Source organism: Ornithorhynchus anatinus, chromosome 19 (genome assembly GCF_004115215.2).
Source record: "Ornithorhynchus anatinus isolate Pmale09 chromosome 19, mOrnAna1.pri.v4, whole genome shotgun sequence".
NCBI classification, from domain to species: Eukaryota; Metazoa; Chordata; class Mammalia; order Monotremata; family Ornithorhynchidae; genus Ornithorhynchus; species Ornithorhynchus anatinus.
Genome location: NC_041746.1, coordinates 977387 through 1001825, shown reverse-complemented (window position 1 = coordinate 1001825; position 24439 = coordinate 977387). Strand labels below are relative to the sequence as shown.

At 57.4% G+C, this 24439-nt stretch overlaps 1 protein-coding gene and 1 non-coding gene across 2 annotated transcripts; both read right to left on the bottom strand.

Moving 5' to 3' along the window:
- Nucleotides 1–2151: 2151 nt before the first annotated feature.
- LOC114805623 (putative thiamine transporter SLC35F3) lies at nucleotides 2152–24391 on the bottom strand. The gene is made up of 8 exons (XM_029046878.2): nucleotides 24185–24391; nucleotides 18388–18445; nucleotides 18072–18311; nucleotides 10794–11013; nucleotides 7552–7677; nucleotides 6185–6377; nucleotides 5026–5115; nucleotides 2152–2945 (listed from the first exon to the last, which is right to left on the bottom strand). Exons 1-8 carry the CDS (start codon nucleotides 24258–24260, stop codon nucleotides 2710–2712), a joined length of 1239 nt encoding a protein of 412 aa, XP_028902711.1. The 5' UTR covers nucleotides 24261–24391; the 3' UTR covers nucleotides 2152–2709.
- MIR1375 (microRNA mir-1375) lies at nucleotides 12173–12288 on the bottom strand. The gene is given in 1 exon segment (NR_034784.1): nucleotides 12173–12288. It is a non-coding gene; the product is annotated as a microRNA mir-1375 (primary transcript).
- Nucleotides 24392–24439: the final 48 nt, after the last annotated feature.

The window sequence follows — 24439 nt, the reverse complement described above, 5'->3', positions numbered from 1 at the left end:
ACCGTGTGCTAGGCACCGTCCTAAGCGCTGGGGTGGACACAAGCTAATCAGGACGGACTCAGTCCCCGTCCCACATGAGGCTCACGGTCTTCGCCCCCATTTTACAGATGGGATAACCGAGGCAGAGAGAAGTGAGGCGACTTGGCCAAGGTCTCACAGCAGACAAATGGCAGAGCCGGAATTAGAACCCAGGTCCTTCTGACTCCCGGCCCTGGGCTGTAACCACTAGGCCACCTGTTCTCCCTCTCCTTTATTTATTCAGTCATTCATTCAATTGTATTTATTGAGCACGACTGTGTGCAGAGCACTGTACTAAGCGCTTGGAAAGTACAACTGAGCAACGGATAGAGACAATCCCTTCTCGACAACGGGTTCACAGTCTAGAAAGAGCTGTATGACACAGGGACAGTTTCCAACCTGCTTATCTTGTAACTACCCCAGCATTTAACACAGTGCCTGCACACAGTAAACCCTTAGCAATTACCACTACTATTATTAAAAATTATAACACTTATTAGTGTCTCTCTTCCCTGCTAGAGTGTGCGCTCCTTAAGGAAAAGGATCATGTTATCGAACTTTTCAAGTGCTCAGGACAGTGCTCTGAGATACTACCGACTGATCGATTTTCCATAATGAACACATTATTTAAATTCCACCTGTTTTGAGAATCTGCAGGTGGCGTAGAGATTTTCCTCTTATTACCCAACCTGAATCTCCAGTAGAGCAGTTTCATTCATGATGGCCCCCAAGGGGTGGAAACAGGCTGGTCACTGAAGGTCAGGCTTCTTCTAGAGAAGCAGCGTGGCTCAGTGGCAAGAGCCCGGGCTTGGGAGTCAGAGGTCATGGGTTCGAATGCCGGCTCCGCCGCTTGCCAGCTGTGTGACTGTGGGCAAGTCACTTAACCTCTCTGTGCCTCAGTTACCCATCTGTAAAATGGGGATTAAAACCGTGAGCCCCACGTGGGACAACTTGATTACCTTGTTTCCCTCCAGCGCTTAGAACGGTGCTTTGCAAATAGTAAGCGCTTAACAAATACCACCATTATTATTATTGTTATTCTTACATAGCACTGGAAGTCCAGCCTTCCCCTCCCGGAGCGCTGAGTCTCCCCAGTCTTTAATCAGACCCACCTTCGTTGAACGTTCCCGGAGTCCCAACCGGACCATCCTCTTGGCGACAGAGAGGTGCCTCTTGGCCACTTCCAGGCCCTCGGAAGGGGTCACTGCAGTGGGGAAGAGGGCAGAGCAGGGCCAGCCACACAATCAAGGACTCTTACGGTTACGGGGTTTCTCCAGGTCCCCTATTAAAAGCCCACCTCCTCCAAGAGGCCTTCCCCGACTAGGCCCTCATTTCCTCTTCTCCCACCCCCTTCTGGGTCACCTTTGCTCTTGAATTTGCACCCTTATTCGCCTCTCCCTCAGCCCCACCACGCTTATGTACTTATCCATCATTTATTTATATTATCGTCTGTCTTCCCCTCTAGACCGTAAGCTCATTGTGGGCAGGGAGTGCCCATAATTCTATCGTGCTCTCCCAAGCGCTTGGTACCGTGCTCGGCCCGAGGTAATTGCTCAATAAATACGATCGATCAATCGATTAAGAGCCTGCAGTAGCTCCGGGCCCCCGGACGAGTCCCAGGGCCTGCCGCGAAAGTGATCCCACAATTTATCTCCTTGGGTTTTCCTCCCCAGTCTCTCCGGGATCTACCCCTTCCTCTCCCTCAAATGGCCATCACGCTGGTCCAGGCACTTGTCGAAACCCGACTTGACTAACGCGACGGCCTCCTCGCTGACCTCCCTGCCTCCGGCCTCCCATCCTCCAGCCCACACATCATTCTTTTAATCCATAATAATAATAATGATGATGATAACGGTGTTTTGCTAAGCAGTTACTGGGTGCCAAGGCCTACTAGGCACTGGGATAAATACAAGGTTGGACGTCGTCCCTGTCCAAATGGGGCTCACGGTCTAAGTAAGAGGGAGTAGGACTGAATCCCCATTTTTTGGATGAAGAAACTGAGGCCCGGAGCAGCTAAGTGACTCGCCCAAGGTCACACGACGGACAAGTGACAGAGCCGGGATTAGAACCTAGGCGCCTCCGACTCCCAGCCCAGGTTCTTTCCAGGGCCATCCTGCTTCTCTTCTGCTTGGATCATTCTTCTAAAACTCAAAGCCAATCTGATTCTCCGCCTCTTCTCCAGCGCTCGGCCCAGTGCTCGGCCCTCGGGAAGCATGGACTTGATAGCTGTCCGGCCCGGTTCATCCGCAGAATTCCTTTCGGGACAACGGAGGCCTAGATGCCCCTGCATTCCCTCCCCTCCCGGCCTCGGCCCCTCCCTCCACAATATATTCTCCATCCACTTTTGGTCTGTCGAAACCTCTTGGAGTTAGGGTTCTCGGAGGAAACAAAACAAGCCACGGCAAGTGCTTCTTTTTTTGGTGGCTTTTTTCCTATTTTTTTAAAAAAGAAAAAATCACAGTGTGCAATGTAACATTCGGTTGCTAAGATTCAAAACGCTTTCCCCAGCTGCGATGAACCTTACATTCATTTAAAGGGGGCCGGGAGGCTCGGGCGAGCGCTCAAATGAAGTCGCATGGGGCAAAGGGCCAGCGAGCCGGACATGCCGATAAATACCCCAGGCCGGTCCGTACGGTGCCCCCCCAGAGGCCCATCGTCCCGCGGTCCGGGCCGGGATGCGGCGGGCGGGCCTCAGCGCCCGAAGGAAGGCCGGCCTCGGCGGGCCCTGACGGGCAGCCCGGAGCCGACGTCCCCGTTGGCCTCGGGCGCCTCCTCCTTGCTCCGGGCCTTGAGGCGTGCGAGGAGGCGGAGGAGCCAGGAGTCCCAGTCTTCCGGCAGCAGCAGCAGGAGGAAGCCCAGGCCGATGATGATGATGGCGATGACCCGGACCCCGTTGAAGGAGATTTCGCTCGTGTAGCCGTCCACCACTGCGGGGGAGACAGGGACACGGTCGTTCCGGACGCCCGGGGATCCCGCTCGCGGCCCGAGGGAGGCTTCCAGGCCGGGGACACTCAACCTATCGGTGGTACTTGTTAAGCGATCTCCTCTATCTCGCCTCCGACCTCTCGCCCGCATCCTGCCTCCGACCTGAAACGCCCTCCCTCTTCGTGTCCGACAATGACCCTCCTTTCCTTCAAACCCTTCCTGAAGGCCCATCTCCTCCAAGAGGCCTTCCCCGACTAAGCCCTCCTTTCCTCTTTTCCCACTCCCTCCTGCATCGCCCCGACTCGCTCCCTTTATCCATCCTCCCTCCCAGCCCCACAGCACTGCGTCCATATCCGTAATTTAGCGGCTAGGCCATCTTCCTTGCTTCCTTACGACAGTTCTGCTGTATTGGACTCTCCCGCACGCTTAGTACAGTGCTCCGCATAAATTAAGTGTTCAATAAATACCGCTGATGGATCGACTGCTGTGTCTGGAGCAAGTGCTGTCATAGGTGCTTGGGAACATACAACCAAAATAAAAGACACAAGGAGGAGCTTGCAATCCAGTGGGGAAGCCAAGAAGTGACAAGGTGTCAAACTTTCAATAAGTAGGAGAGTAAGCAAATGGACAGAAACCATAACAAAAATTAGCAATTAGGTTAAAAAAATAAGGGAATATGTTGAGGAGCGCTCAGGTGGCTATGATGGGATGGTGGGAATGAATGGAGGAAGGCCTCCTGGAGGAGGTTTCTTTTTCGGTTGGGGAGGGACGTGATTTGGGGTTTGAGGCAGGGAGAAAGGAGAGAGGAAAGGAGTCATGAGTGAGGGGCAATTTTAGAAATTGTGGGGTCGTTCGCTCCCCTCTGCCCAGAGCACTTAGATATGTTTATATCTCGTTAGTCTGGGCTTCTTCCTTCCTAAAATACCTGCTAATGTCCCCTTCCCCTGCTAGACTGGGAATTCTTTGAGAGCAAGGATCATGTCTGCTGAATCTCGTCCTCTCCCAAATGCTCGGCACAGGGCTCTGCCCACAATAGGCACCCAATAAATACCACCGACTGACTGGGAAGAAGTGAAGTGTGGCCATTTAAAGAGGGGAAATTTCTTCTAGCAGTTTCTCGGACATTTCTGAACACCAGTTTCCAGCAGTCACTTTATAATTCACTGATGCTAGTGAGGGACTAGCCATGAAGCACTGAAGAACAATAAATGGGAGTAGCAGGGAAATAAGAAACGCAAAGAGCCCCAGACCTGGGAGCCAGAGGACCTGGTTTGTAATCCCAGCTCTGCCATTTGCCTCCGGCGGGTCTTATAGGGAAGTCACTTTGCGGTGCCTCAGTTTTCTCATCGGTAAAATGGGGTTTCAGTACCTGTTCTCCTACTTAGTCTGAGCTCTACGAGGGACAGGGACGGCATCTGACCTGATAATCGGGCATCCGCCCCCACGTTCACCACAGTGCTTGGCTCAGAGTAAGCATTTAACAGACACCGCACTGTCCGAGCACCGACTTGGTGTGGTACACTGTACTGAGCACTTGGGAAGTACAGAATAACCAAGCGACCCACTTTCCCTGCCCGCAAGGAACTTTCGCACGCCAACAGGGAGGCAGACTTGATAAAAAAATATTCACCAGAGTAGTTAAAACTATTCATCGCACGTACCGTCAGATAAACGGATACGGGAGAGCTGAAGACCAAAGCTCAGTTACATCGCTTCCCTCATCTTATATCCTCGCAAAGTCTTGGTGAAGAAGGGAGTGGCGGCCATTATTCTCTCCATTTTTCAGATGAGGAGACTGAGGCCCAGGAAGGGTAAGTGCGTGGCCCACGACCATCCGGGAGGCCGGGGGAGGAGCTGGCTCGGACCCTCGACTCCCTCCTCGGGGCCAAGAACGGAGGCGGCGACTGAGGAAGTCGAAACGTAGCCGTAGCTCTCAACCATTTCATTGGAAACAAAAGCTAACTAGGGCCGCGTGGCCCACAACCCGCCCCACACGGCCTCCCCTCTAGCCCCAAACCACCACCACCAGTACCCCCTCCCCGGCCGGGCACTAACCGGTGGGGAAGCTGGAAGCCGCCTCACCTGCATTCACAGGCACACTCAGCACAATCCCGAGAGAGATCAAGGTGGGATACGTAACGGCAATTCCAAAGTTCAGTACGATATTGAACGCTGAAATAAGAAAAGGACAATGATAACGATTACCGTGTTTTCGTTTAGCGCTGATTACGTGCCAGGCACTGGAGTGCAGAGAAGCAAATCGGGTTGGACACAGTTCCTGGTCCCGCATGGGGCTCACAGTCTTAATCCCCATTTTACAGAGGAGGTAACTGAGGCACAGAGGAAGGGAAGTGACCTTCCCAAGGCCACACCAGCAGGCACGTGGCAGAGCCGGGATTAGAACCCTCAACCATCGACTCCCAAGCCCGTGCACCATCCACCGAGCCACGCTGCTTCCCCCAGCCTTCAACTCCCAACATTTGCTTAGTACAGTGCCGGGCACATAGTAAAGCGCTTAACAAATCCCATAAATAGAAAACAACGGATTTTTAAAAACCAACATTTTTCTCCTGTTTCCAGCCACGGCTTGCTCAAACCGCCGGCCGGTCACCCCCTCCGGCCTCAGCCCAGCTAGCCCATCCCAAGAGGCACGACCTTGGAGACACCAGGCCCTCACGGTGGGCTCACGGACGTCGAGGATGGCCGTCGTTCCCGGGGGGAGGGTGACCGGTAGCCAGCCCCAGTGGCTACCGCCTCCCTCAACCGTCCAGCACGGGCCAGTGGAGAGAGGCGGTGTGGACCACCGGACAGCACGGGGGGCTAGCGGGCAGGAGGCCCGGGTTCTAGCTCTGGGCTGCTGAGTGATCGTGGATAAGTCACTTCTGCTCTTCTGGGCCTCAGTCTCCTCATCTGTGAAATGGGGATCAGCTCCCTGCTCTCCCTCCCTCTTAGAGCTGTGATCCCCAGGCGGGATGGGGATCGCGTCCCATCTGATATGTCCTGCCTACTCTAGCGCTGAGCACAGTGCTCAGCACAGAGTCGGCACCCAATCAATGGCATCGTTATTTGCCCGAGGGTGCCTGCTACCGGCTGTGCTCCCATCTAAACCCCGCTCACGCGACTTCTGTCCCTCGGGCCTCCGGGGGCCGTGGGGGCCGACGGACGAGGGGTTGGGGGGCCGGAGGCTGGGGGCCGGCAGACCGTGGAGGCCGAGGGGCCGGGACCCCGGCAGAACACTTACTCAGTAAGAGAAAGGAAAACCCGCAGAGGTTTCTCCACGGGACGTCGCCCAGGGAGTCCCAGTGCTCCACCCGGGTGAAGTAGAGGACGACGGGGACGCAGGAGACCAGCAGCAGGTTGAAGACTCCCAAGGCCGACAGGAACAAGGCCGCCTCCCCGAAGTTGGCGCTGCCCAACAGGAGCTTGAACAGAACCTGCGAAGCCGAGGCGAGAGGGCGGCGGAGATGGCTTCCTCCCCACGCCCGCGGTGGCCCGAGGCGGAGGTGGCTGGGCAATCGGGCCGTGGCGGGACAGGCGGGGGCTGGACGTAGGCCGGCCACAGGTAGGCGGCCACCGGGGATGGGCAGGGACTGGGCACCGGCAGCCCGAGATGGGTTGGAGCTGGGCTCCCGGCTCCCGACACTGGGGGAGGGCAACCAGGGCCGAGGAGGAGAATCCAGACCGACCGCTCAGGGGTCGAACGTGACGCCCACGGCAGGCCAAAGCTCAGGTCGGCTTGGCCAATCGGGGCCGGTCATCCAACTTCTCTTCACCCCCTGACCACGTCCGCACCCACCACTGGCCTCTGGGCCGTTTCGGGCCACCTCGTGGGCCTCTGGCAGGAGAAGCAACATGGCCTAGTGGAAAGAACACGGACCTGGGAGCTGGAGGACCTGGGTTCTGATCCCGGCTCCACCACTTGCTGCTGGGTGACCTGGGGCAAGTCACTTGGCTTTTCTCTGCCTCAATTTCCTCATCTGTAAAATGAGGATTAAATCCTACTCCCCCCTTATTTAGACTGTGGGATGGGGAGTTTGTTCAACCTGATTATCTTGTATTTACCCCTGTGCATAGTACAGTAAGTGGCACGTAGCAAGCGCTTAATACATTATACATTAATATCATATAACGATAATAATAATAATATGAGGAGAAGCAGGCTGTTCTGCTGCTTGTCAACATCTGGGGTCAAACATCTGATAGGGGATGACACCTGGAGAGAGAAAACCCTCTCACTGAGGCAGCCTCACGGCCCAGCCAGCCCAGGGTTGTCTCTGACAGTGGCGCCAGGATGGGGGAGGGAAATCGGATGCCGGCAGCTCTGCTGGACACCCACCCTCTCGTGGACCGCCTAATCTTCCCGACTGTCCTCTCTCCATCCCTGACTCTCCCTCGGTGACCCGGCACGGGCCATCCCACACCCTCTGACTCCCCATTCTCCGACCCGAGCGTTCAGGAGGGCAATCGGTACTCGGTTCCTCCAAGGGATCTATCCGGTGACCGGTCGGGGCAGATGGGCGGCGGGGCTGACCCAGCGACCGTGTGGCCCGGCTTCCGTTAGGGCGTGAGGACCTCCGCCCCGTGGCACGCCCCCCGCGGGTGCCCTACCTTGTATAACGCGGCCATGGAGGCCGAGCCCACCACCAGCGCGATGCCGATCACCGAGTGACTGTGGAACCCGTCCGCGTAGGTCATCATCACGATCCCGGCGATGGCCAAGATGGCGGCCACGATCTGGGAGGAAACAAGCGCGACGGGGGTCAGGGTGGCGGTCAACGATACGGGGCGGGGGCAGGCGCCCGAAGGCCCGAGGGGAGGCCGCCCTCTCTCCGCGCGCCGAGCCGACGGCGCGGAGGCGGAAGGGCCGCGGCTTACCCCGGCCGCCTGACGGCCGGGGAGACGGCGGCCCAGAGACGGCGAGCTGCTCGGCCGAGGGCACCCGGCGGGCCGGGGCGGAGCTCGGACACGACGACCGCCACCTCCGGCGGACCCCGAGGTGGCCGCTATCGGCGGGGACCCCGGCCTCTCCGATGGCTCGGCTCCCTGGGCGGGCTTCTGGGACACGCCCGGTCGGCCCGCCCAGGGCAGCTAACACGGGTGGGGAAGGAAGTCAGGATCCCTAGTGCGCACGTGCGTGCGAATGTGAGCGTCTGCGTGTGTGTGCGCAACCCTTCAGGACCGCGTTGGTGGGCGTGGGTGGGGGGAGGCTGGGGCGAACCCCTCGCTGCTGCCCTCGGCTCTCCCCAAGGTCTTCCCCCGCCACCCCCCGCTAAGCTGGTTCTTCCTCCCGCTCCCTTCATCCCACCGCCTGACTTGCCCGCCTGTCTTCCCCCATGAGACCGTAAACCCCTTGAGGACAGGGATCGTGAGGTTCTGGTGGCCTAATGGAAAGAGCACAGCACTGGGAGTCACGAACCTGGATTCTAATCCTGGTCCCGCCGCTTGCCTGCTGGGCGGTTTGGGGCAAGTCACTTCCCCTCTCTCCGCCTCAGTTTTGTCATCCGTAAAATGGGGATTCGATACCCGTTCTCCCTCCCTCTTATACCGCGAGCCCCGTGTGGCACGGGGGCCGCGTCCGATCTGATGGCATCGTCTCTACTCCAGAGCTCGGCTCAGTGCTTGGCACGCAGTAAGCGCTTAACGGATACCACATAATGATGATCGTGACCACTCTCAAGCATCTACCGGAGCCATCACGCGAGCGCTTGGTACAGCGCTCTGCACACAAAAGGCGCTCAGTAAATACTATCGATTGATGGGGGGGGGTCTGAAAGGGGGATCAGGAAACACCAATGATTGATTGATTGATTGATTTGAGTCACAGTGCCTGGGAGGCATGGGAGGGAGCCCCCCCGCCACCTCCCCCACCCCTTCCCACGAGGAGGAGGGGGCGCCGCCTGGCCCCGAGGGCCGCCCCTCCGAGCGGCGTCCACCGCGCGTGTTCGACTGACGGGACGGGGGCCGGGCGGATTCTGACCTGTGTCCGGGGCCGACCGCGCGCTCTGATTGTTGTCAGTGTCCCACGGCTCCGGGCGCCGGCTTTTCAGGAGGCCACGTCCCCAGAGCGCTCCATCCCCAACGAACAGGCCTTAGACGGGAAGCTCCTCCGGGGCAGGGATCGTGTCTGTCGGTCCCACGGCATTCTGGGGTGGAAGCAAACCCTGGCTCACGGTGGGGCGCCCGGCTGCTCCGGTGAGACCGGGCCCGGCGGCGGGGGCGGGGGGCGGGCGCGGAGCGCGGCCTTCGGACCCGCGCCGGCGAGACCCTCCGGCTCCCCCCGGCAGCCCGGCGAGGGGGAGGGGAACCCGTGGGTCCCCGGGGCCTAAAGGGCGGGAGCGTGGGCCCACCGGCCCCCGTCCCGATCAATCAATCAATCAATTAATCCATCAAGAATGTTTACTGAGCACCTCCCGTACGCACAGCGCTGTCTTGAGCCCCTGGGAGAGACACGGCCCTGTCCTCGGGGAGCTTCCGGTCGAGAGAGGGAGAGGGACCCAGAAAGCAATAGGGGGAAGAAGACCCCCCGCACCTGGCCGGAGCCACGTCCCCCTCCCCGCGGGAGCCCGCGGCGCCACTGTGACCGACGGGCCGCCCGGCATCCTGCCGCCCACCCGGCCCCGGGCAGTCGTTGGGTCAGGTGACCCCCAGAGAATACCCCCCAAAAGCACCCCAGTGGAGGCTGCGCTCTCCTGAGGATTTAACGTGACACTCTACATGTGATCGGCACTGGTTCGGCCCTCTGCGCTCAACGGCACGGCCCCCCGGCACAGGGTTCTGCACCCGGCAGGCCCCCCAGCACGGCGTTCCGCACACGGCGTTCCGCTCAGAGTACGCATCCGGCACAGCACACCGCACATTGTATGCAGCAGGCACAGAGCTCCGTACAGAGTGACGCATCCACTAGAGCACACGGTAAGCACTCCGCGAATACTACTCGACGGTGAGGAGCAAGCAGAGGCAAAGAGAAGCGGCACGGCCTAGCGGAGAAGCAGTGGAGCCTAGCGGAAAGAGCACGGGCCTGGGAGTCAGAGGTCCTGGGTTCTAATCCCAGCTCTGCCCTAAAGCTGCCGTGTGTCCTTGGGCAAGTTACTTCACTTCTCTGGGTCTCCGTCTCCTAATCTGCCTAATGGGAATTCAATGCCTGTTCTCCCGCCTACTTTAGACTGGGAGCCCCTTACGGGACCTGCTTACTTTATATCCATCTCAGTGCTCAGTAGCTTAGTAGTAGCTTGAGAAGCTTGGCGTTGTGGTTAGATCACGGGCCTGGGAGTCAGGAGGTCATGGGTTCTAATCCCGGCTCCGCCACCCGTCTGTTGTGTGACCTTCGGCAAGTTACTTCACTTCTCTGCGCCTCAGTGACCTCAACTGTAGAATAGGGATGGAGACTGCGAGTCCCACGTGGGACCGGGACCGTGTCCGACCCGATTTGCCTGTATCCATCCCGGCGCTTAGTTTCCGTGCCTGGCACGTAGGAAGCGCTTAACGAACACCGCCATTATTAGTAGCAGTAATACAGTGCTTGGCACATAACGAGCACAAATACCACAGTCATTAAAGGCCAGCCAAGGTTCAGCCCGCCCGCTGATCTCCTGGGGCCTGGTCACTGTGGAAGGGTGGCCCGTCTGAGAGCGGGTGGGGAGCCGTCGGCCGAGAATTCAGCGACGGCTTTGAGGGTCGGCTGGAAGTGACGGGTCTGGGGCACCGGGGACCTCTCTCGGGTGTTTCCGCTTTCGCCTAGAAGCAAAACGGCTGTAGGCCCGGGCTTCTCCCCCCAGGCCGGGGTCTAGCGTGCCCTTGGGCCCGGCCAGAGGGAAGGCCGGACGGGGATGGGGGGGCGGACGGTGGCTTACCCTGACTCCCATGAACCTGTCCCTGAGCACGATCCACGACAGCAAGAACACAAACGCTTTGTTGCAGCAGAACAGCGCGGAGACGTCCGTTGTGTTGATCTTCTTTATGGCGTATAAGTACAGGTAGTTGGTCAGCGTGCACAGGACCCCGAAGGGGGCGATCTTGATGAAAAACACCTTCAGAGTCAGCCCGCTCTCGCCAAAGAAGCGGCAGCATTCCCTGCGGCGGGGGGAGGGGCGAGAGGCGGGCGGGTGACCGGGGGCGGGCCTCCAGCCGGACACCCCTCTCTCCGGTGGGACCTCCGGTCACCCCCGCCACCCCCCGCCCCGAACGCGTCCGGGCCCTCCGCTTGCGCCACGCGGCCACGGGACGGTTGCGCGGGCGGCACGGGGGCGAGGGGGACCGGCCCGGCCGGACGGCGAGGCTCCCGTTCACTCGGCACAGAGGCCGCCGGGGGGCTGCCGGTCATCGAATCCCACCTCCACAGGACGGGGGGTGGTCCCCGCTGGAGCCGGGAGGCAGATTTGAAACAGGAAACATTTCTACCCCGGGGGTCGAGGGGTACGAGCCCAGAGCAGCTACAGCGCCCCCCTAGACTGTAAGCTCCCTGTGGGCAGGGAATGTGTTATGTTATACTATATTATACTCTCTCAATCACTGAGTAGAGTGCTCTAGACTCAGTAGGCGCTCAATAAATGTGACTGAACGAATGAGTGAAACACCAGTAAGGTCCAGAGGTTGCCGAATGATCATGGACGAGGGACGGGACAGAGATGCTCGATGAACACGAGGGCATCAGGCCACGAGCATCGCCGCGCCGGCCCCGTGGCCCCGCCGGCTCGGGACTCCGTCGGGGCCCCAAGACACTTGGCAGGACGGGGGGCCGCGCCCTGCCGGGCACCCAACCTCAGCATCAGGGAGGGACCATCCAATCAATCAAACAATCAGCGGTATTCATTGAGCACGCGCAGTGTGCGCAGCGCTGTACTCATAGCTTGGGAGAGTACAGCACAACAGAGTCGGTAGGCACATGCCCCACCCACAGAGACTTTACAGTCTAGAGGGGAAGACAGACATTACTATAAAGACCCCCGACTCTCCCCTCTCCAGCCCCGACCCTCCCCCAGTGACCCAGCACAGACCAACCAACTCCCCTGACTCTCCCTCAGCGACCCAGCAGGGTCCATCCGCCGCCCGAGTCTCCCCTCTCCGGCCCCGACTCTCCCCTAGCGACCCGGCGGGGTCCATCCGACACCCCCGCCTCTCCCTCTCGGGACCCAGCGGGGTCCTTCCGACTCCCCCGGCGCCTCAGCCCGGACGAGCCCCCGCCCGAGGGTCCCCTCTCTCCCCGGGCGGGCGGTGGCTGCGGCAGCGGAGAGGACGGCGGCGGTGACGGCAGCAGGAGCTGATTCTCTTCTTGCTGCGCTCCCTGGAACTCTCCCCGCAGGAAGCCCAACAGGAAGCAGAGCAGCTGCAGCAGCAGAATGGCCATCCTCGAGCCAAGGAGACTCGGCCTGCCGGCCGGCCTGAAAGCTCAAAACACACCGAGGGCAACGCTTCTCCCCAGCTTCCTAGCCCTCCTCAAAGCCCGCCTCCTCCGGAAGCCTTCCCTGACTGATCTCCTCCTTCTCGGGCCGTGCCGATCCACCGGTCACGTGCGCCGTCCCCGTTTCTACATTGGTTTTTTATGGTATTTGTTAAGCGCCTACTATGTGCCAGGCTGCAGTAGATATAAGCTAATCGGGTCCCATGTGGGGCTCCCTGTTTTAATCCTCGTTTTACAGAGGAGGTGACCGAGGCCCAGAGAAATTAAGCGACTCGCCCAAGGTCATACGGCAGACAAGAGGCGAGGCCAGGATAAGAACCCAGGCCTGGGCTCTACCCATCAGGCCGTACCGCTTCACGGCAGATTAGCCTTCCGTTAATCTACACTTATTTGTCTACTTCATCCTTCCGTCCTCCTGCTACGAACGGCTGTTTCTCCTCCTCCCACTCTTTGGCCGGACTCTGTGCCTGTTTCTCCCGATTAGATCGAAAGCTCTGTGAAGCTAGGGTCCAAGCCAGTGCCCCTCTTTTACTCTCCCAAGAGCAAGCACGGTGCTCAGTATATCCTGATGATTGATCGATTGGTAAATTTAGAGATTCATTCCCTCAGGAAGCAGTTAAGGCTGAAAATAGCAGCCGGTTCGAGAGGGTTTGGGATCCATCTTACGCATGATTAATCCACGTTCAGAAGGGAATGTTAGGGATGGAGAAAGGAGAGTCAGGCATATCGGCTGGTCTGGACTGGGTCACTGTGCGGGGAGAGTCAGGGATGGAGAAGGGAGAGTCCGGCTTATTGGACGGTCTACATTGGGTCACCTGGGGAGAGTCAGGGGTGGAGAGGGGAGAGTCAGGGCTGTTGGATGGTCCGGGCTGGGTCACTGAGAGGGGAGAGTCAGAGATGGAGAAGGGAGGGTCAGGGGTGTTGGAGAGTCCAATCTGGGTCACCGGAGGAGAGTTAGGGGGGTAGGATGGTCCAGGTTGGATCACTGAGGGAGAGTCAGGGATGGAGAGTTGGGGAGATGGATGGCTTTTGTTGGGTCACTGGGCTGAACCGAGTTGGGGGTTGCTACGGGTGCTCTTTCTTCTCATTCTTTTCCCTCAGGGCCGGGAGGACTGTAGTCCATTTCCCATCCCACAGAAGCAGGAGCCGGGACACCCCCCGAGCCTCTCCACTCCGCCAGGCTGACTTCCACACCAGAATCCAATCCGATCCAGGTCCCCACACTCAGCGTTCGAGGAAGCTCTCCCACCCCACGCCCCCTCCATCCCTCTGTCCCTGGCATTCCCAAATGCCCTCTTTCTACGAGAGCAGGATGGTTGAACTCCGACCTCAAATGCACCGATCGGCAAGGCTGAGGAGTCCCAGAGCTCCAGTGCAGCCCCGGGCCCAGACGGGCAACCCGAGGAGGAGGGCAACGCTTCGGTCTGCTCCCCGAGGTGGGCCACGCCGTAGCACCGACTGGCTGTGACCGGGCGGCCCCAATAGCTCCGCGCTTTTCATTTATGAGGGGCGTGAATTAATAACGGCCGGGCAACGCGAAGAAACTCATTCAGCTGAAGCGCGGGGGCCGGGACGGGAGGGCCAAAGCCGCTCCGAACATTAGCTCCGAAACCACATTTGTTATCTCTGCACAAAGTGGCGAGCGGCTGATGAGGTAAATTTAATTATCCTCGTGGTGTTTCCACAGAAAGCACTCTGCGACAGGAAGCCCAGAAATAGAACTTTCCACAGACGGAAAAGGCCGGCCGGTCGTTCCACGGGGAGGCGGCCGGGCCTGGGGGGGATCGAGCCTGGGAGTCGGGAGACCCGGGCTCTAGTCCCGGCTCTGCCCCTGACCTGCTGAGTGACCTTGGGTAAGTCACTGAACGTCCCTGGGCCTCAGCTTCCTCCTCTGTAAAATGGGGATTAAGCTTCCTGCTCTCCTTCCCTCTGGTATAGCGAGCCCATACGGGGCTGGAACGTAGTCCAATCTCTTATCTAACCCAGTGTTTAGCACAGAGCAGCCCAACCCAGATGGAAGGTAAGGAAGGCGGGTACTTACTGAATACCACCTGTCTCATACAGGCAACCACAACAGCACTCTGCATAGCTCAGGCACTTGGTAATTGCACTGTGCAAAGCAAGCGCCCAGCACAGTGCTTGACACATAGTAGGTGCCTAGCACAGCACTGTGATCGTGATGACAGGAGCTCAGCAAAGTTCTCTGCCCACAGCACAGCGCTCTGCACACAGCGGGCCCCCAGTACAGTGCCGGGAAAGCAACGGGCGCCCTGTAAAACCACCGAAAGAACTGCCCCTGGTGGATTTCTTTTTTTTCTTTTTCGAAAGTACTTAGACAGACAGGATCGGAGAAAGGAGGGGAGGGGACAGGCAGGTTTGCTGTTGGCAGCGGGCTGACGGTTCACGGAAAGTGATGTTTGAAATGCTTCAGATTTTTCTTCCTGAATGGGCAGCCAGAAGAAGATGCATCCCTCTCCTTCCTGTGGCAAAACAGAAGAGGCGAGCACTTCCTTGTCCTCACTGTCTACTCCCTGCCCCGACCCGGGCCCCTTCTGCCGGGGCACTGTACTAAGCGCTGGGATAGATACAAGATCATCCCCATTCCACATGCTCACAGTCTAAGAGGGAGTCGGATTTAATCCCCATTTTGCAGATGAGGAAACTGACACACAGAGAAATTCAGCAAATCATCCAAGGTCCCACAGCAGACAAGTGGAGGAGTCAGGATTAGAACCCAGGTCCTCTGACTCCCAGACCCGGGCTCTTTCCACTAGGCCACGCTGTGAATATGGCATCATTATTTGTCTATTCGACAGAGAAACTGAAACGTCTGTGAAGAAACCAGGACTTCAGAATGACTCCGTGTTAACACACTGCTACGGTTTTCATTCTCTGTCTCAACATCCATCTGGGGTTAATCGGGACTGGGTGTTCAAGCTCTCACACGCGACTCACGGGTTAATTTTCCACGAGTGGTGCTCTCTCGAAAGCGGCGATCGTGTCTCCAAACTCTATTGCATTGGCCTCTCCCAAGTGCTTAGCCCAGTGCTCTGCACAGAGTAAACACTCCCATTGATTGACTGATTCCTTGAGTACAAAAGCCAGCTGTGTATGTGTACGTGTGTGTAATTTCCCTCCAAAGTCTGCACTGCTTCTGCCATGAAGTTGTTATTTTGCCACTGTGAGGCCCAAAGCGACATACGCAATGTGGAAGCAACTTGGGGACTAAAAGCTCTATTTTAAAAAACAGAAACAAGGTATTACTTCAGGTGGGTCAGCTGGTGTCGGGAGGCCGAAAGGCCGACTGACATTGTTTAAAGCTTTTAAAGTAAATGTTAATGTTAGCCTGTAAAAATATATCAATATTTATCACGTAAGTGGGGGGGGGCGGTGATCTGGGGACAGTGTGAACTTTTCAACAGACGGGATCCGGGGGTATCAGAGGACACCCCATTGGAGCAGAGAGGCCCCCCAGCAGTAAAACAGAGCAGGACGCAGGGTCACTTCAAAGCTCCAAACCCCCAAAACTGCCCTCGGCGGCACCTCGGACCCGCCACGGACCCAGGCTTGAGGCATCTGACAATAGGGAACACCGGGGGAATCGGGGGGAAGGGGAGCAGAATTTAAAGTCTCACTCAAGTGCTCTCTTCCGCATTCTGGTTGCTTCCTGTTCCATCAGTCAATCGCTTATAGTGAGCCTCTACTGTATGCAGAACAGTGTACTAAGTGCTTGGGAGGGTGTGATAGTTATTATAATAATAATAATTGTGGCATTTGTAAAGCTCTTCCTACGTGTCAGCCACTGTACGAGGCGCTGGGGGAGATACAAGGTAATCAGGTTGGATACGGTCCCTGTCCCACATGGGGCTCACAGTCTAAATCCCCATTTTACAGATGAGGTAACTGAGGTAACAGGGAAGTAAAGTGACTTGCCCAAGGTCCCAGAGCAGACAGGAGGCGGAGCCGGGATTAGAACCCAGGTCCTCCTGACTCCCAGGCCCGTGCTCTATCCACTAGGCCACACCGCTTCGTCTACTAAAATTAGTAGGCACGATCCATCCCCTTGCCTTATTGCCCCCTCAAATGCCACCTAAACACTTAATTTACCCTGTAGTTCTTCTGGCATCATATATCTATCACTTCCTCCTAGCTTTAATTAACTGAAGCACCTCCCTCCTCCACAAGACTGTAAATTCCCTGAGGGCAGGAATGACCCTCTTTTTTAGTAGTCTTTTACTACTACCATTAGTAATAATAATAATAATAACTGTGGTGTTTGTTCAGCGCTTACCCCACACCGAGCACCGTTCTAAACACTGGGGTGGACACAAGACAATCAAGGTGGACACAGTCTGCGGCCCACCTGGAACTCACAGGCTGAGGAGGAGGAAGAAAAGGTTTTCCACCTCCGTTTCACGGAGGAGGAAATGGAGACTCAGAGAAGTGAAGTGACTTGCCCAGGGTCACCTAGTAGGTAAACTGACCTGGGATTAGAACCCAGATCACCTGATTCCCAGGCCCATGGCTTTTCCACAAAGTCACGCTTCCTCTCATTCCACTAATTCTACTGTCCTCTCCCCAGGGAGCGCTCAGTACAGTGCTCTACCCGCAAGAGGTGTTCAAAAAATGGTACTGATTTCGAGAAGCTATCAATCCAGCGGGGGAGGATAAAGGCAAAGCAAGGGAGTGGAAAACCATGATTCCGTGACTCCAAGAAATTTTGAGGAGCAAAATAAAGCACTTAAATACCACATCTCTAGGGGCTGGGAGGAGGGGGTTAGGGTTGGGGTAATTTCCTGAACTCTGCGGAACAGTGTTTCTGCAGGGGCTGAGGCTCCAGAGTGCTATTTTGCCTCGATACCGTTATTAAATATTATATTAATACTAATCATATGAATAGTGGTATTTGTCGAGCACTTACTGCGTGTCAAACGCCGGTCTCAGCACCGAGACAGTTACCAGTTAATCAGGTCGGACACAGTCCCTGTCCCACGTGGGGCTCACAGTCTAAACAGGAGGGAGACCAGGTTTTGAATACGCATGTTGCAGATGATGAAACTGAGGCACCAAGAAGTGAAGTGACTTGCCCAAGGTCACCCGGCTGACAAGCGTCGGAGCCGGGGATTAGAAGCCAAACCCCTGCTCTTTCCCCTAGACCAAGCTGCTTCCTCGATACCTTTCCACTGGACCCCCGCCACCCTTCTGGACGGTGGGGAGAAGGTCTGCCCCACCACCCCTCTCCGCCCCGGGTCGGGGGGTCACCCTCCGACCCGGAAACGGGAGACCCCGGCCGGCACCGAGCTCCTGACAGCGGGTTGGCAAGGACCGAAAAGGGATAAATGTATCCCGCCCGGCCCAGACGGTGTGGACGGAGGACTGTACTAAGCATTTATATTAATATCTGTCATTTTACCGATCCCTTTGCTCTTCCCCCGTCCCAGCCCCAAAGCACTCGCGTACGTATCTGTCATTTTATTCGCTCGCGTTGACGTCCATCTCCCCCATCCTAGACCGTGAGCTCACTGTGGGCAGGGAATGTCACCGTTTAATGTTGCGATGTACTTTCCCAAGGGCTCAGTACAGCGCTCTGCACACGGAAAGTGCTCCATAAATACAACCGAATGAATGATGCGGGGGCGCGGCCGACGTGGCCGGCAGGGACGCGCGGGGCGGTGCGGGGGGTCCGGGGAGGGTCCGCAGAGGGTCCCCCCGTCGCGGCCGGCCGGCCTACCTGTAGCGCTGCCTGGGGGCCTGCTTCTCGGCCGACGTGCACACGTGGCCCGCGTAGTACACGGGGAAGAAGAGCAGATTCCAGGCGGTGGCAAACCACGTCAGCGTGAAGGGGGCGTCGAAGGTCCTGAAGGTCAGCTTGGCCAGCTGCGTGGAGCCGGCCCAGGTGGCACAGACCCCCAGCACCACGGCCAGTCCCCACAGGGCCGCCCGCGGCCCGGCCCCGCCGCCACCGCCGCAGCTCTGCCCGCACAGGGCCCGGCCGAGCCCCGGGCCCGGGCCCCGGGCCGGGCCCGGGCCCCGGGCCGGGCCCCGACGCCGCCCCGCTCTGCGCCTCCGCCGGCGGGGCCGGGGGCGCCGGGGGTCGCTCATCCCCTGGCCGGAGGAGACACAAGGGAAACAGACACGAGGACGTTAGCCGAGGGCCGGAGAGGGGGCGAGGGGGCGAGGGGAGATGGGGAGAGGGGACTGGAGGGGGGAGAGGGAGGAGAAAGGGACCCTGGGGGAGGGTCACTGAAGAGGAGGGAGGATGTTATTATTATTATTATTATTATTATGGTATTTGTTAAGCGCTTACTACGTGTCAGGGACTGTACTAAGCTCTGGGGTGGGTACAAGCGAATCGGGTTGGACCAAGTCCCTGTCCCTTTTGGGGCTCACCATTTCAATCCCCATTTTCCAGATGAGGTAACTGAGGCACAGAGAAGTGAAGTGACTTGCCCAAGGTCACACAGAAGACAAGTGGCAGAGTCACTTGTGCAATGGACGGGGGGGCGGGGGGCGGTGACAAGAAGGGAGGGGGATGGAGGGGAAGAGGGAGGGGAGAGGGTGGAGAGGGATGTGGGGAGAAGGGGCAGGGGGGAAAAAAGGGAGGGGGATGGAAGGTGGCGAGGGAAGGGCTAGAGGAGAAGGGAAGGGGGGTGTGGGGGATGTCTGGACACCCCCAGGTCGTACGGCTGAGCTAGGACGGGTCTGGGTCTGCGCCGCCGTCAGCCCGTGCTTTGCCAAACCCCACCCCTCGCCCCCCAATATCTCACCACCGAACCCAAGCCGTGGGGGAGTGGCACGTGGCAGAGCCCCAGGCAGGGGACCTGCGCCAGCGGATGCCATCCCTGGGCCAGACCGGCCCATCCACCGAACCCCGCTCCAGGCCCACTCCACCCCACCCCGTCCTGGGGCCCCGCCGTCGGCAAGGGCCGGCACGCTTCGGTCCCTGGCAGCTGGTGGCCGTCGTGGTATTTATTGGGCGCCCACCGAGGGCCGGGCATTTGGGAAAGTCCGAATCAGAGGCGGAGCACGTTCACCGCCCACGTCGGGGAGGCCGCTGGGGAAGACGGACACGCCAGCATTTGCAGACAGCGCAATAGCAGGCAGAGATACATAGAGAGTTGGAGAGATATTGTTATATTGTACTTTTCCAAGTGCTTACTACAGCGCTCTAGACTGTGAGCCCATTGCAGGCAGGGATTGCCTCTCCTTATTGCTGTATTGTATTTTTCAAGTGCTCAGTATGATGCTCTGCACACAGTAAGCGCTCAATAAATATGATTAAACGGATAAATGAATGCTCTGCACACAGTACGCGCTCAATAAATACAATTGAATGAACGAATGACGATATCTTCGTTCATATAACTGTATTTATTGAGCGCGTACTGCTCAATAAATACAATTGAATGAACGAATGACGATATCTTCGTTCATATAACTGTATTTATTGAGCGCGTACTGTGTGCAGAGCACTGTACTAATCGCTTGGAAAGTACAACTGGGCAACAGATAGAGACAATCCCTACCTAACAACGGGCTCACAGTCTAAATGGGGGAGACAGACAACAAAACAAAACAAGTGCGTGTTCACTCTGGGCCGAGCACTGCGCCGGGGCTGCTGTCATCCTACCTCTACTTGGACCCCCACTCGGGCTCGGGACGGGGCATCTCTTGCCCGCGGTCCAGTCGGGGAAGGACAGACGGACGGACCGAGGCCCGTCTGCTTCCCCTGGCCCCTTCCAAGACAGGGGCCGGGATTCGCCTGACCCGGATGGGGGGGGTCACAAGCGCGCACTCGCCAAAAGGGGGAAACCCTGTCCAGGGGACCCTCCGGACTGGGGTTTCGGGGGGTGTGGGCACCTCGATCCCTTGCCCTCCCACTACCTACCCAGCCGGGCAGGCCAGCGCTCCTCTCCCTCCCTGCCCCATCCCTCCCAAGTGTCACTGTAGGATGACCAAGGTCCTGGGGACAGGGAGACTCCGGCGTGACCTGGACTTGGGGCCAGCGTCAGGAGGTCCGGCCTGGATCTGTGAGGAAGCTGGCTCCAGGCGATCAGTCAATCATACTTAATAAGCTCTTACTGTGGGCAGAACACCGTACTAAGTGCTTGGGAGGGTACAATAAAATGATAAAAAGACACGTCCCTTACCCACAATGAGCTTACAGTATAGATTTCATGGTAAGCACCCAACAAATATCATAATATTATTATTATTCCACGAAGGTAGGATGCTGCTCTGCGTCCATAATTTTTTTTAATGGTATTTTTTTAAGCACTTACTATATGCCAGGCCCTCTACTAAGTGCTGGGGAAGATCCAAGCTAATCAAGTTAGACCAAGTGTCCCGCATGGGGCTCAAGGTCTTAAACCCCATTTTATAGGCGAGGGAACTGAGGCACAGAGAAGTGAAGTGACTTGCCCAAGGTCGCAGAGCAGAGAAGCGGCAGAGGCGGGATTAGAACCCACGTCCTACTGACTCCCTGGCCCGGGCTCTATCCATTAGATGACGCTGTTTCTCCGAATGTGGAGATGGTACCTTTATCAATCAATCACTAAGCACTTAGTAATAATGTTGGTATTTGTTAAGCGCTTACTATGTGCCGAGCACTGCTCTAAGCGCTGGGGTAGATTCAGGGTAATCAGGTTGTCCCACGTGAGGCTCACAGTTAATCCCCTTTTTACAGATGAGGTAACTGAGGCACAGAGAAGTTAAGTGACTTGTCCACAGTCACACAGCTGACAAGTGGCAGAGCCGGGATTCAAACTCATGACCCCTTACTCTCAAGCCCGTGCTCTTTCCACTGAGCCACGCTGCTTGTGCAAAGCACTGTACTAAGCACTTGGAAGAGTCCAATACGGCAGAATTAGCAGTCACAGTCCCTGCCCGTAACAAGTCGGGAAACCCAGGATTCCCCCCAAACCAGGATTGACCCAACAGCATTTGTGTACGTATCTTTAAATTTTATATTACAAATTGCTTATTTTTCCATATTAATGTCTGTCTCCCCTCCAGACTGTACGCTCGTCATAGGCAGGAATGCGTCTGCTAATTTGGTTGTACTGTCCTCCCTCAAGCGCTAAGCAGGGTGCTCCGCATATAGTAAGTGCACAATAAATATCGTTGATTGATTGACTGACCCAAGCTGGTCTGGATTTGGAGTAATAATCTGAACCGGGCATCTACAGAATAAAGAGAGCTGTACTGAATGCTTCTGGAGTGCAATGGAAGTCTGACATTCCCAGTTGCTGGTATCCATCCCGGTGCTTCGTATAGTGCCTGGCACATAGTAAGCACCTAATAATAATAATAATAATAATGTTGGTATTTGTTAAGCGCTTACTATATGCAGAGCAGTGTTCTAAGCGCTGGGGAAGATACAGAGTAATCAGGTTGTCCCACGTGAGGCTCACAGTCTTCATCCCCATTTTCCAGATGAGGTCCCTGAGGCCCAGAGAAGTGAAGTGACTTGCCCACAGTCACACAGCTGACAAGTGGCAGAGCCGGGATTCAAACCCATGACCTCTGACTCCCAAGCCCGGGCTCTTTCCACTGAGCCACGCTGCTTCCCTAAAAAAAAATCATTATCATCATCATTATTATTATTATTATTATTATTGTTCTGTCAGGGCACTTATAGTTGCCCTTCCCCTTCGTGGGTTCTCCAGGGCCTGGCTCTAAATGTCCCTGTCCCTGGAAGGTGGGTTTTAGAGTCTGACACACAGCCTCCCCTCATTCATTCGTTCATTCAATAGTATTTATTGAGCGCTTACAATGTGCAGAGCACTGTACTAGGAGCCTGTTAAATACAATTGGGCAACAGAGAGAGACAATCCCTACCCAACAACGGGTTCACAGTCTAGAAGAAGGAGACAGATAACAAAACAGAACAAGTAGACAGGCATCAATAGCACCAAAATAGATAAATAGACTGATAGAAATAAACACATCATTAATAAAATAAATAGAATAATAAATATATACAAAGATACACAGGCGGGGAAGGGGGTAGAGCAGAGGGAGGGAGTAGTGGCGACCCCCCCGCGCTGGCATTTCCTCACCAGAGCCCACCAGTCTGGCCCCACGACCCACCTAAAACTCATTCATTCGTTCAATAGTATTTATTGAGCGCTTATTATGTGCAGAGCGCTGTACTGAGCGCTTGGAATGTACAATTCGGCAACAGATAGAGACAAGCCCTGCCCACTGACAGGCTTACAGTCTAATCGGGGGAGACAGACGGACAAAAACAAGACAACTTAATCACGATAAAACTCGGAGAGTTGCCTCCCAAACTCGCCTCCACAATGCCCTCAGCCCACGGAGTCGCCCAGAAAGGCAGGCTGAAGTACCGGCCCAAGCCAGAGAAGTAGCGTTACCCAGTGGACAGAGCCCAGGCCTTTGAGCCAGAAGGACTCGGGTTCTAATCCCGGCTCTGCCCCTTGTCTGCTGTGGGACCTTGGGTAAGTCGCTTCACTTCTCTGGGCCTCAATTCCCTCGTCTGTAAAACGGGGATTAAGACCGTGAGCGTGTCCAACCTGATTGCCTTATATCTTCCTCACCACCAAGTACAGTGCATGGCACATAGAAAGGGCTTAAATACCTAAAAAAGCTGTATATGGGGCGAGGAGAAAGAGATACAGGGCCTCTCAGAGACAGGGAGAGAGAAGGACCCCAGATGTAGAGATGATTTCCTGGGATTGTGACGAACAGTCACGGGTTTCTAGTAGATACTCATACGGTCTAAGAGGGAGGGAGAGGAGTGATCACAGCCCCATTTCACAGATGGAGAAACTGAGGCCCAAGGAGGGCGAGAATACTACTACTACTAATGATGATGGTATTGGTTAAGCGCCTACTGTGTGCCAAGCACCGTTCTAAGCGCCGGGGTAGATACAAGGTCATCAGGGTGGACACAGTCCCTGTCCCACTCGGGGCTCACACTCTTCATCCCCACCTTACAGACGAGGTGACCGAGGCACGGAGAAGTGACCGGCCGGGGGGTCGCCCGGCGGACGTGTGGCGGTGCCCGGCCTTAGACCCCGGGTCCTCCGACTCCCGAGACCCTGCTCCTGCCATTAGGCCACGCCGCGTCCAGGGTCGGGGGGGGTCTCCCCCTGCCACCCTGACTCTCCCTCTGGGTCCGGGGGAGGGGATTAGAGGCCTGGAGAGGCCGCAGCCCCCCTAAAACCCCATCCTATGAGGGCCACTGAGGCTGAGGGGTCCCCGGCTTTGGGATGGGGGTCCTGGGGCGGGGGGGGGGGGGGGTGTGGTGAAAGGGGGAGGGGCGGGGAGGCAAAAGAGGGGCAGGAGGGGAGAGATGGGCTGCCCACTTGGGGAGATGAAATGCGGCTATCCCGGACCCCGCTGTCCCGGCCCCACTGGCCCAAAGGCTCACACCGGCCTCCACATGTACACGTGTGTGTGCACGTATGTGTGCGCACACATGCGTGTGCACGTATGTTAGCGTGCCTGTAGGTGTGTGCATACATGCGTGTGCACGGAGGTGAGCGCAGGTGTGGGCGCGTAGGTGTGTGCATACGTGCGTGTGCATGCATGTAGGTGCATGTCCGTCCCTCCATCGGGGCTGGGCCGCGGCCCGGGGGCCCCCCACGTGTCCCCGGCGGCCGCCCCCCACCTCGCAAGGCCCGGCCCCGGACAGTGGCTTCGCCCCCCCGCCCCGGGAGGGTGCGGGGGTGGGTCTGCGGGGGCTGGGTGGGGGGGTGTCCGGCCTCCCCCCCGCCCCATCCTCTGCAGGCAGCCGGGATCGCATTGCGGGCCCGGCCCCTCCCCCGCCCGGGGACCCCCCCACCTCCCCCCCCCCCCCCCGCCGCCCCCCGTTACCTTCCACTTTGGTGAGCGTCAGGACGGGGCTGTTGCAGGCGCTGAGCGGGGCCACCCGGGCGGAGTGCTTTTTCATCCTGGGCCCCCCGGGACCCCCCGCCTACATGATGGGGGGCCGGCAGGGTCGGCCCGGGCTCCAGGACCGGCCGTCCGAGAGGGCTGGGCCGGGGGGCGTCCGCAGCCGCCCACCGCCCGCACCCCGACTTCGAGGATGCAGCGGGAGGGGAGGAAAACCCACGTCACGGGCCCCCCCCC

Excerpts from the sequence above, each read along its gene's own strand:
- LOC114805623 (XM_029046878.2), bottom strand. The coding sequence starts at position 24,260 with ATGAAAAAGCACTCCGCCCGGGTGGCCCCGCTCAGCGCCTGCAACAGC. Across the intron at positions 18,446-24,184 it reads GACGCTCACCAAAGTGGAAG|GGGATGAGCGACCCCCGGCG; the intron begins GTAACGGGGGGC and ends TCCTCCGGCCAG. Across the intron at positions 11,014-18,071 it reads GCCCCCAGGCAGCGCTACAG|GGAATGCTGCCGCTTCTTTG; the intron begins GTAGGCCGGCCG and ends CCCCCGCCGCAG.